The sequence below is a fragment of the Oncorhynchus masou genome, chromosome 15 (genome assembly GCF_036934945.1).
Source record: "Oncorhynchus masou masou isolate Uvic2021 chromosome 15, UVic_Omas_1.1, whole genome shotgun sequence".
In the NCBI taxonomy this organism is placed as follows: domain Eukaryota; kingdom Metazoa; phylum Chordata; class Actinopteri; order Salmoniformes; family Salmonidae; genus Oncorhynchus; species Oncorhynchus masou.
In genome coordinates this window covers 71726407-71739244 of record NC_088226.1, presented here as the reverse complement: position 1 = coordinate 71739244, position 12838 = coordinate 71726407, and the positions used below count along the sequence as shown (strand labels likewise).

Sequence of the window (12838 nt, the reverse complement as noted above, 5' to 3'; positions counted from 1 at the left end):
TAGTCCGGGTAACCATTAAGTAACCAGTAATGAACTATAAAGCAGTATTATGCATATCAGCTTTTAAATCCCTCCGAGGCTGTCCTTACCCTACGTCACTTTGATTTGAACAGACTCCTCTGACGAGAGAGAAAAGATCGCGTCCCAAAACGAACGCTCAAGTGGAAACCGAGGGCTCCCACGTGGGGACATCGTTCTCTGATAGGTCTCTGAGCCTATCAGAGAATTCAGAGCAAATCTGATTGGACAGACAAAAGAAGCGCTTTCACGACCGTTTCAGCCCCGGTGCTGTAGAATGCCTGTGTGTGTGTGGCACCGACCCGGACGGGGGTGGACAAAAAGGCTTGCTGTGGATGAACTGCGATATGTGACAATTATCGAAAAGGAGTAACTCTCATTTAACCATGTTAGCTACGTTTTCAAATTCGAGGGGGAAGACGTACATGAGAACATTACCTTTGGATTAAAGCAGCAGCCATCTTCCCCCCCCACACAAAAAAATACATTTAAAAAACGTCTCAAGTACAGTAAGTAAACTAGAGAAATCGTTTCGTCTTGAACCGGACCGTATTTCATGGGCTAACTTAGTCCTAGACCGAGAGAGAAGCAGGGTGCACCGGGAGAGGATGCCCGGCGTGGTCTGCGTTGATCCACGAACCTTCTCGCCATCCAGACACCCCCCACCCTCTTCCTTTTGGGACGGATTTAAAAGCGAATTCGTGTACGTTTGACATCAAATCATCTGAGTACTAAACACACAGGTAAGAGACTAGCGCTGGGTATTACTAGCTGAGGTTTGGACTAGCTAAACAAGGGGGTTGTTTGTTTGTACTTCCCGTTAAACCAGCCGTCGTTGCTGTATCAAGTTTGGGAAAGTGAAATTTACAGCCACACTGTGGTTACGATCGGCCACACTGCTGCTGGTGTGAAAAATAACGTGGCACTATCTCATGTTAACTACTGTTGTTAGCTAGTTAATGGTGATCACGTGTATGTTGTTTTTGTTGTAACACATCCGGTTAGCCTATGACCGGTTTTGCCCACTGATTATTTCTATCAGCCAGTATAGGCTGAAATCTTCCTTCTGTTTTCAACCAACAGATTAAATCGCGTCTTCAAGGAAGGATTTTGAGGAGTTCTCCTCCACCTCCTCCACCCCTCCTCCTCCTCCACCCCTCCTCCTCCACCACCACCACCTCCTCCACCCCTCCTCCTCCTCCACCTCCACCACTTCCTACACCCCTCCTCCTCCCCCTCCACCTCCCCCTCCAACACTTCCTCCACCTCCCCCTCCACCACTTCCTCCACCTCCCCCTCCACCACTTCCTCCACCTCCCCCTCCACCACTTCCTCCACCCCTCCACCACCTCCTCCTCCACCACCATCTCCACCACCTCCTCCTCCTCCACCACCATCTCCTCCACCACCTCCTCCTCCACACCATCTCCTCCCCCTCCTCCACCACCTCCCCCTCCACCTCCTCACCACCCTCCACCACCTCCACCACAGTTGTTGTGAGAGGAGCAGAGACCAGCCAGACTCTGACCGTCTCCTCACCAGACGACCCGAAGCTGGCGCTTCTCCCATCCAAATAAACAGAGGATCCAGTTGAAGATGTATCCTCAGGGCCGACATCCTGTACGTTGTTGTCTCCCTTTTCTAATGTTTCATCCTTCTCTTTTTTTGAAAGGAGAGTCCTACAACAACTGAGTCTTGTTCTCGCTGTCTGTCTTGTCAAAAGATTTTTCACCATACTGTTGCCTTGAACTAAAGCGACGGAAATATGATTTGCCACACTCTTACTGTAGCTAGCTAGCTACATTAACAACAATATTAGCTATCATACTCCTATCAGAAGTCAAATTTGTGTGTGTAATGGTGTGATGTTGGAGAGATGATTGTTTAGGTGCTATATACCCGCATAAACAAAACCAAAGTGGCATCTGCTTTGACTTCCAAAGGTAAAGAAAATAAAGTGTTTTAGACCAAACCCCTCTTCTCTGGCACTGTCAACCCATCCATCCATGCCAAGTAAAACGCCGTGGATGTGATGGTGTTTATGCTCGGCATTACAAGAGCTGCACGTCTGGAGCTGCTTGTAAAAAAAATAATAAAAATAAAAATCTCACTCCCTCCTTTTGTCAGAACGCTACTGTTGGCATAGCTACCGCAGTAGCTAGGAGTGTTACGTTAGTTACCCCAGATGGACTCGTAGACAAACACTCATTATAATCTGGAACACAAATAATAGCTACATCTATGAATGAAATCCTGTGTTCACATAGTGTTTCGGGGGAGAAGTCCAGATCTAGGATCAGTTTTGCCTTTCATTATGAATTATATTACATGGACTGGAGGGGGGGGGGGCTGTTACTAGATCTGAGAGCACTGTCCCAGAGTGCCAAACAGCAGGCAGGGTGGAATACATATTTTATGCCTCCTGTCCTTCCAATGTGAAATACTGATGCCCCATTATTCTACGAGACGCTGTAACACAGGCTGACCAATCTAGTGTAAAAAATACACCTGTCCTGTCCTAATGATGGGCTGAAATACACTCACCTGTCCTAATGATGGGCTGAAATATGCACCTGTCCTAATGATGGACTGAAATACATATACCTGTCCTAATGATGGACTGAAATACATATACCTTTCCTAATGATGTGCTCAAATATACACCTGTCCTAATGATGGGCTGAAATATACACCTGTCCTAATGATGGGCTGAAATACACACCTGTCCTAATGATGGGCTGAAATATACACCTGTCCTAATGATGGGCTGAAATATATCAACACCTGTCCTAATGATGGGCTGAAATATACACCTGTCCTAATGATGGGCTGAAATATATAAACACCTGTCCTAATGATGGGCTGAAATATATAAACACTTGTCCTAATGATGGGCTGAAATATATAAACACTTGTCCTAATGATGGGCTGAAATATACACCTGTCCTAATGATGGGCTGAAATATATCAACACCTGTCCTAATGATGGGCTGAAATACACACCTGTCCTAATGATGGGCTGAAATATATAATTACCTGTCCTAATGATGGGCTGAAATACACACACCTGTCCTAATGAGGGGCTGAAATATACACCTGTCCTAATGATGGGCTGAAATACACACCTGTCCTAATGATGGGCTGAAATATACACCTGTCCTAATGATGGGCTGAAATATATCAACACCTGTCCTAATGATGGGCTGAAATATACACCTGTCCTAATGATGGGCTGAAATATATAAACACCTGTCCTAATGATGGGCTGAAATATATAAACACTTGTCCTAATGATGGGCTGAAATATATAAACACTTGTCCTAATGATGGGCTGAAATATACACCTGTCCTAATGATGGGCTGAAATATATCAACACCTGTCCTAATGATGGGCTGAAATACACACCTGTCCTAATGATGGGCTGAAATATATAATTACCTGTCCTAATGATGGGCTGAAATACACACACCTGTCCTAATGAGGGGCTGAAATATACACCTGTCCTAATGATGGGCTGAAATACACACCTGTCCTAATGATGGGCTGAAATATATAATTACCTGTCCTAATGATGGGCTGAAATACACACACCTGTCCTAATGATGGGCTGAAATACACACACCTGTCCTAATGATGGGCTGAAATACACACACCTGTCCTAATGATGGGCTGAAATACACACACCTGTCCTAATGATGGGCTGAAATATGTAAACACCTGTCCTAATGATGGACTGAAATACACACACCCGTCCTAATGATGGACTGAATATAGCCTATTGATTTCAATAAATGTGAAGACGAAACTTGTATTTGTTGCGTGTGCATCATAGCTCTCTAATGATCTCACCTGACCAGGTGATGTTCTCCCATGTTGTTTCAGGCACCTGGACATGGTCAGCCGAGTCAGCCTGGGTTCAAGTTCACCGTAGCAGAGTCCTGCGACAGGATCAAGGACGAGTTTCAGTTTCTGCAGGCCCAGTATCACAGGTAACTAGTTAGTCCCTGCAGGCCCAGTATCACAGATAACTAGTTAGTCCCTGCAGGCCCAGTATCTGGGGTAACTAGTTAGTCCCTGCTGGCCCAGTATCACAGGTAACTAGTTAGTCCCTGCAGGCCCAGTATCACAGGTAACTAGTTAGTCCCTGCAGGCCCAGTATCTGGGGTAACTAGTCAGTTCCTGCAGGCCCAGTATCACAGGTAACTAGTTAGTCCCTGCAGGCCCAGTATCTGGGGTAACTAGTCAGTCCCTGCAGGCCCAGTATCACAGGTAACTAGTCAGTTCCTGCTGGCCCAGTATCACAGGTAACTAGTTAGTCCCTGCAGGCCCAGTATCTGGGGTAACTAGTCAGTTCCTGCAGGCCCAGTATCTGGGGTAACTAGTCAGTTCCTGCAGGCCCAGTATCACAGGTAACTAGTCAGTTCCTGCAGGCCCAGTATCTGGGGTAACTAGTTAGTCCCTGCAGGCCCAGTATCTGGGGTAACTAGTTAGTCCCTGCAGGCCCAGTATCACAGATAACTAGTTAGTCCCTGCAGGCCCAGTATCTGGGGTAACTAGTCAGTCCCTGCAGGGTCAGTATCTGGGGTAACTAGTCAGTTCCTGCAGGGTCAGTATCTGGGGTAACTAGTCAGTTCCTGCAGGCCCAGTATCACAGATAACTAGTCAGTTCCTGCAGGCCCAGTATCACAGATAACTAGTCAGTTCCTGCAGGCCCAGTATCTGGGGTAACTAGTCAGTTCCTGCAGGCCCAGTATCACAGGTAACTAGTTAGTCCCTGCAGGCCCAGTATCTGGGGTAACTAGTCAGTTCCTGCAGGCCCAGTATCTGGGGTAACTAGTCAGTTCCTGCAGGCCCAGTATCACAGATAACTAGTCAGTCCCTGCAGGCCCAGTATCTGGGGTAACTAGTCAGTCCCTGCAGGCCCAGTATCTGGGGTAACTAGTCAGTTCCTGCAGGCCCAGTATCACAGATAACTAGTCAGTCCCTGCAGGCCCAGTATCTGGGGTAACTAGTTAGTCCCTGCAGGCCCAGTATCTGGGGTAACTAGTCAGTTCCTACAGGCCCAGTATCTGGGGTAACTAGTCAGTCCCTGCAGGCCCAGTATCACAGGTAACTAGTTAGTCCCTGCAGGCCCAGTATCTGGGGTAACTAGTCAGTTCCTGCAGGCCCAGTATCACAGGTAACTAGTCAGTTCCTGCAGGCCCAGTATCACAGGTAACTAGTTAGTCCCTGCAGGCCCAGTATCTGGGGTAACTAGTCAGTTCCTACAGGCCCAGTATCTGGGGTAACTAGTCAGTTCCTGCAGGCCCAGTATCTGGGGTAACTAGTCAGTTCCTGCAGGCCCAGTATCTGGGGTAACTAGTCAGTTCCTGCAGGCCCAGTATCTGGGGTAACTAGTCAGTCCCTGCTGGCCCAGTATCACAGATAACTAGTCAGTCCCTGCAGGCCCAGTATCTGGGGTAACTAGTCAGTTCCTGCAGGCCCAGTATCTGGGGTAACTAGTTAGTCCCTGCAGGCCCAGTATCTGGGGTAACTAGTCAGTTCCTGCAGGCCCAGTATCTGGGGTAACTAGTCAGTTCCTGCAGGCCCAGTATCACAGGTAACTAGTCAGTCCCTGCTGGCCCAGTATCTGGGGTAACTAGTCAGTCCCTGCAGGCCCAGTATCACAGATAACTAGTCAGTTCCTGCAGGCCCAGTATCTGGGGTAACTAGTCAGTCCCTGCAGGCCCAGTATCACAGATAACTAGTCAGTCCCTGCAGGCCCAGTATCTGGGGTAACTAGTTAGTTCCTGCAGGCCCAGTATCACAGGTAACTAGTTAGTCCCTGCAGGCCCAGTATCTGGGGTAACTAGTCAGTTCCTGCAGGCCCAGTATCACAGATAACTAGTTAGTCCCTGCAGGCCCAGTATCACAGGTAACTAGTCAGTCCCTGCAGGCCCAGTATCACAGGTAACTAGTTAGTCCCTGCAGGCCCAGTATCTGGGGTAACTAGTCAGTTCCTGCAGGCCCAGTATCACAGATAACTAGTTAGTCCCTGCAGGCCCAGTATCACAGGTAACTAGTCAGTCCCTGCAGGCCCAGTATCACAGGTAACTAGTCAGTCCCTGCAGGCCCAGTATCACAGGTAACTAGTTAGTCCCTGCAGGCCCAGTATCTGGGGTAACTAGTCAGTTCCTGCAGGCCCAGTATCACAGATAACTAGTTAGTCCCTGCAGGCCCAGTATCACAGGTAACTAGTTAGTCCCTGCAGGCCCAGTATCACAGATAACTAGTCAGTCCCTGCAGACCCAGTATCACAGATAACTAGTCAGTCCCTGCAGGCCCAGTATCACAGATAACTAGTCAGTCCCTGCAGGCCCAGTATCTGGGGTAACTAGTCAGTCCCTGCAGGCCCAGTATCTGGGGTAACTAGTCAGTCCCTGCAGGCCCAGTATCACAGATAACTAGTCAGTCCCTGCAGGCCCAGTATCACAGATAACTAGTCAGTCCCTGCAGGCCCAGTATCACAGATAACTAGTCAGTCCCTGCAGGCCCAGTATCTGGGGTAACTAGTCAGTCCCTGCAGGCCCAGTATCTGGGGTAACTAGTCAATTCCTGCAGGCCCAGTATCACAGGTAACTAGTCAGTTCCTGCAGGCCCAGTATCTGGGGTAACTAGTCAGTCCCTGCAGGCCCAGTATCACAGGTAACTAGTCAGTCCCTGCAGGCCCAGTATCTGTGGTAACTAGTCAGTCCCTGCAGGCCCAGTATCACAGATAACTAGTCAGTCCCTGCAGGCCCAGTATCACAGGTAACTAGTCAGTTCCTGCAGGCCCAGTATCTGTGGTAACTAGTCAGTTCCTGCAGGCCCAGTATCTGGGGTAACTAGTCAGTTCCTGCAGGCCCAGTATCTGGGGTAACTAGTCAGTTCCTGCAGGCCCAGTATCACAGATAACTAGTCAGTTCCTGCAGGCCCAGTATCACAGATAACTAGTCAGTTCCTGCAGGCCCAGTATCTGGGGTAACTAGTCAGTTCCTGCAGGCCCAGTATCTGGGGTAACTAGTCAGTCCCTGCAGGCCCAGTATCACAGGTAACTAGTCAGTTCCTGCAGGCCCAGTATTTGGGGTAACTAGTCAGTCCCTGCAGGCCCAGTATCTAGGGTAACTAGTCAGTCCCTGCAGGCCCAGTATCTAGGGTAACTAGTCAGTCCCTGCAGGCCCAGTATCTGGGGTAACTAGTCAGTCCCTGCAGGCCCAGTATCACAGATAACTAGTCAGTTCCTGCAGGCCCAGTATCACAGATAACTAGTCAGTCCCTGCAGGCCCAGTATCACAGATAACTAGTCAGTTCCTGCAGGCCCAGTATCTGGGGTAACTAGTCAGTTCCTGCTGGCCCAGTATCTGGGGTAACTAGTCAGTTCCTGCTGGCCCAGTATCTGGGGTAACTAGTCAGTTCCTGCAGGCCCAGTATCTGGGGTAACTAGTCAGTCCCTGCAGGCCCAGTATCTGGGGTAACTAGTCAGTTCCTGCAGGCCCAGTATCACAGATAACTAGTCAGTCCCTGCAGGCCCAGTATCTGGGGTAACTAGTCAGTTCCTACAGGCCCAGTATCACAGGTAACTAGTCAGTCCCTGCAGGCCCAGTATCACAGATAACTAGTCAGTCCCTGCAGGCCCAGTATCTGGGGTAACTAGTCAGTTCCTGCAGGCCCAGTATCACAGATAACTAGTTAGTCCCTGCAGGCCCAGTATCTGGGGTAACTAGTCAGTTCCTGCAGGCCCAGTATCACAGATAACTAGTCAGTCCCTGCAGGCCCAGTATCACAGGTAACTAGTCAGTTCCTGCAGGCCCAGTATCACAGATAACTAGTCAGTCCCTGCAGGCCCAGTATCTGGGGTAACTAGTCAGTTCCTACAGGCCCAGTATCACAGATAACTAGTCAGTCCCTGCAGGCCCAGTATCTGGGGTAACTAGTCAGTTCCTGCAGGCCCAGTATCACAGGTAACTAGTCAGTCCCTGCAGGCCCAGTATCTGGGGTAACTAGTTAGTCCCTGCAGGCCCAGTATCTGGGGTAACTAGTCAGTTCCTGCAGGCCCAGTATCACAGGTAACTAGTCAGTTCCTGCAGGCCCAGTATCTGGGGTAACTAGTCAGTTCCTGCAGGCCCAGTATCTGGGGTAACTAGTCAGTCCCTGCAGGCCCAGTATCACAGATAACTAGTCAGTTCCTGCTGGCCCAGTATCTGGGGTAATTAGTCAGTTCCTGCAGGCCCAGTATCTGGGGTAACTAGTCAGTTCCTGCAGGCCCAGTATCTGGGGTAACTAGTCAGTTCCTGCAGGCCCAGTATCACAGATAACTAGTCAGTTCCTGCTGGCCCAGTATCTGGGGTAACTAGTCAGTCCCTGCAGGCCCAGTATCACAGATAACTAGTCAGTTCCTGCAGGCCCAGTATCACAGATAACTAGTCAGTCCCTGCAGGCCCAGTATCACAGATAACTAGTCAGTCCCTGCAGGCCCAGTATCACAGATAACTAGTCAGTTCCTGCAGGCCCAGTATCACAGATAACTAGTCAGTCCCTGCAGGCCCAGTATCACAGATAACTAGTCAGTTCCTGCAGGCCCAGTATCTGGGGTAACTAGTTAGTCCCTGCAGGCCCAGTATCACAGGTAACTAGTCAGTCCCTGCAGGCCCAGTATCACAGATAACTAGTCAGTCCCTGCAGGCCCAGTATCTGGGGTAACTAGTCAGTCCCTGCTGGCCCAGTATCACAGATAACTAGTCAGTTCCTGCAGGCCCAGTATCTGGGGTAACTAGTTAGTCCCTGCAGGCCCAGTATCACAGGTAACTAGTCAGTCCCTGCAGGCCCAGTATCTGGGGTAACTAGTTAGTCCCTGCAGGCCCAGTATCTGGGGTAACTAGTTAGTCCCTGCAGGCCCAGTATCACAGATAACTAGTCAGTTCCTGCAGGCCCAGTATCACAGATAACTAGTCAGTCCCTGCAGGCCCAGTATCACAGATAACTAGTCAGTTCCTGCAGGCCCAGTATCTGGGGTAACTAGTCAGTTCCTGCAGGCCCAGTATCTGGGGTAACTAGTCAGTCCCTGCAGGCCCAGTATCTGGGGTAACTAGTCAGTTCCTACAGGCCCAGTATCTGGGGTAACTAGTCAGTCCCTGCAGGCCCAGTATCACAGGTAATTAGTCAGTCCCTGCAGGCCCAGTATCTGGGGTAACTAGTCAGTCCCTGCTGGCCCAGTATCACAGGTAACTAGTCAGTCCCTGCAGGCCCAGTATCTGGGGTAACTAGTCAGTCCCTGCTGGCCCAGTATCACAGGTAACTAGTCAGTCCCTGCAGGCCCAGTATCACAGGTAACTAGTCAGTCCCTGCAGGCCCAGTATCACAGGTAACTAGTCAGTCCCTGCAGGCCCAGTATCACAGATAACTAGTCAGTCCCTGCTGGCCCAGTATCACAGGTAACTAGTCAGTCCCTGCTGGCCCAGTATCACAGGTAACTAGTCAGTCCCTGCAGGCCCAGTATCACAGGTAACTAGTCAGTCCCTGCAGGCCCAGTATCACAGATAACTAGTCAGTCCCTGCAGGCCCAGTATCACAGATAACTAGTCAGTTCCTGCAGGCCCAGTATCACAGGTAACTAGTTAGTTCCTGCAGGCCCAGTATCACAGATAACTAGTCAGTTCCTGCAGGCCCAGTATCACAGATAACTAGTTAGTCCCTGCAGGCCCAGTATCACAGGTAACTAGTCAGTTCCTGCAGGCCCAGTATCACAGGTAACTAGTTAGTTCCTGCAGGCCCAGTATCACAGATAACTAGTCAGTCCCTGCAGTCCCAGTATCACAGATAACTAGTCAGTTCCTGCAGGCCCAGTATCACAGATAACTAGTCAGTTCCTGCAGGCCCAGTATCACAGATAACTAGTTAGTCCCTGCAGGCCCAGTATCACAGATAACTAGTCAGTTCCTGCAGGCCCAGTATCACAGATAACTAGTTAGTCCCTGCAGGCCCAGTATCACAGATAACTAGTCAGTTCCTGCAGGCCCAGTATCACAGATAACTAGTCAGTCCCTGCAGGCCCAGTATCTGGGGTAACTAGTCAGTTCCTGCAGGCCCAGTATCACAGATAACTAGTCAGTTCCTGCAGGCCCAGTATCACAGATAACTAGTCAGTCCCTGCAGGCCCAGTATCTGGGGTAACTAGTCAGTCCCTGCAGGCCCAGTATCACAGGTAACTAGTCAGTCCCTGCAGGCCCAGTATCACAGATAACTAGTCAGTTCCTGCAGGCCCAGTATCTGGGGTAACTAGTTAGTTCCTGCAGGCCCAGTATCTGGGGTAACTAGTCAGTCCCTGCAGGCCCAGTATCACAGATAACTAGTCAGTTCCTGCAGGCCCAGTATCTGGGGTAACTAGTTAGTCCCTGCAGGCCCAGTATCTGGGGTAACTAGTTAGTCCCTGCAGGCCCAGTATCACAGGTAACTAGTCAGTCCCTGCAGGCCCAGTATCACAGATAACTAGTCAGTCCCTGCAGGCCCAGTATCACAGGTAACTAGTCAGTCCCTGCAGGCCCAGTATCACAGATAACTAGTCAGTTCCTGCAGGCCCAGTATCTGGGGTAACTAGTTAGTTCCTGCAGGCCCAGTATCTGGGGTAACTAGTCAGTTCCTGCAGGCCCAGTATCTGGGGTAACTAGTCAGTCCCTGCAGGCCCAGTATCACAGGTAACTAGTCAGTTCCTGCAGACCCAGTATCTGGGGTAACTAGTCAGTCCCTGCAGGCCCAGTATCACAGATAACTAGTCAGTTCCTGCAGGCCCAGTATCACAGATAACTAGTCAGTTCCTGCAGGCCCAGTATCACAGATAACTAGTCAGTCCCTGCAGGCCCAGTATCTGGGGTAACTAGTCAGTTCCTACAGGCCCAGTATCACAGATAACTAGTCAGTCCCTGCAGGCCCAGTATCTGGGGTAACTAGTCAGTTCCTGCAGGCCCAGTATCTGGGGTAACTAGTCAGTCCCTGCAGGCCCAGTATCACAGATAACTAGTCGGTCCCTGCAGGCCCAGTATCACAGATAACTAGTCAGTCCCTGCAGGCCCAGTATCTGGGGTAACTAGTCAGTCCCTGCAGGCCCAGTATCACAGATAACTAGTCAGTCCCTGCAGGCCCAGTATCTGGGGTAACTAGTCAGTCCCTGCAGGCCCAGTATCACAGATAACTAGTCAGTTCCTGCAGGCCCAGTATCACAGATAACTAGTCAGTCCCTGCAGGCCCAGTATCTGGGATAACTAGTCAGTTCCTGCAGGCCCAGTATCACAGATAACTAGTCAGTCCCTGCAGGCCCAGTATCACAGATAACTAGTCAGTTCCTGCAGGCCCAGTATCACAGATAACTAGTCAGTCCCTGCAGGCCCAGTATCTGGGGTAACTAGTCAGTCCCTGCAGGCCCAGTATCTGGGGTAACTAGTCAGTCCCTGCAGGCCCAGTATCTGGGGTAACTAGTCAGTTCCTACAGGCCCAGTATCACAGATAACTAGTCAGTCCCTGCAGGCCCAGTATCTGGGGTAACTAGTCAGTTCCTGCAGGCCCAGTATCTGGGGTAACTAGTCAGTTCCTGCAGGCCCAGTATCACAGATAACTAGTCAGTCCCTGCAGGCCCAGTATCTGGGGTAACTAGTCAGTTCCTGCAGGCCCAGTATCTGGGGTAACTAGTCAGTTCCTACAGGCCCAGTATCACAGGTAACTAGTCAGTCCCTGCAGGCCCAGTATCACAGGTAACTAGTCAGTCCCTGCAGGCCCAGTATCTGGGGTAACTAGTCAGTCCCTGCAGGCCCAGTATCTGGGGTAACTAGTCAGTCCCTGCAGGCCCAGTATCACAGGTAACTAGTCAGTCCCTGCAGGCCCAGTATCACAGGTAACTAGTCAGTCCCTGCAGGCCCAGTATCACAGATAACTAGTCAGTCCCTGCAGGCCCAGTATCTGGGGTAACTAGTCAGTCCCTGCAGGCCCAGTATCACAGGTAACTAGTCAGTTCCTGCAGGCCCAGTATCTGGGGTAACTAGTCAGTCCCTGCAGGCCCAGTATCTGGGGTAACTAGTCAGTCCCTGCAGGCCCAGTATCTGGGGTAACTAGTCAGTCCCTGCAGGCCCAGTATCACAGGTAACTAGTCAGTCCCTGCAGGCCCAGTATCACAGATAACTAGTCAGTCCCTGCAGGCCCAGTATCTGGGGTAACTAGTCAGTCCCTGCAGGCCCAGTATCACAGGTAACTAGTCAGTTCCTGCAGGCCCAGTATCTGGGGTAACTAGTCAGTCCCTGCAGGCCCAGTATCTGGGGTAACTAGTCAGTCCCTGCAGGCCCAGTATCTGGGGTAACTAGTCAGTTCCTGCAGGCCCAGTATCTGGGGTAACTAGTCAGTCCCTGCAGGCCCAGTATCTGGGGTAACTAGTCAGTTCCTACAGGCCCAGTATCACAGGTAACTAGTCAGTCCCTGCAGGCCCAGTATCTGGGGTAACTAGTCAGTTCCTGCTGGCCCAGTATCACAGGTAACTAGTTAGTTCCTGCAGGCCCAGTATCTGGGGTAACTAGTCAGTTCCTGCAGGCCCAGTATCTGGGGTAACTAGTCAGTTCCTACAGGCCCAGTATCTGGGGTAACTAGTCAGTTCCTGCAGGCCCAGTATCTGGGGTAACTAGTCAGTTCCTGCAGGCCCAGTATCTGGGGTAACTAGTCAGTTCCTGCAGGCCCAGTATCTGGGGTAACTAGTCAGTTCCTGCAGGCCCAGTATCTGGGGTAACTAGTCAGTCCCTGCAGGCCCAGTATCTGGGGTAACTAGTC

At 50.5% G+C, this 12838-nt stretch overlaps 1 protein-coding gene across 1 annotated transcript in view; it reads left to right on the top strand.

Annotated features, from left to right (window-relative positions):
- The first annotated feature begins 269 nt into the window (after positions 1–269).
- Positions 270–12838, top strand: part of tle3a (TLE family member 3, transcriptional corepressor a) — a 166954-nt gene continuing 154385 nt past the window's right edge. The window contains exons 1-3 of the mRNA XM_064990196.1: positions 270–761; positions 1102–1638; positions 3902–4008. Coding sequence (XP_064846268.1) covers positions 1615–1638; positions 3902–4008 — 131 coding nt within the window. The 5' untranslated portion in view covers positions 270–761; positions 1102–1614. The remainder of the gene's footprint in view (positions 762–1101; positions 1639–3901; positions 4009–12838) is intronic.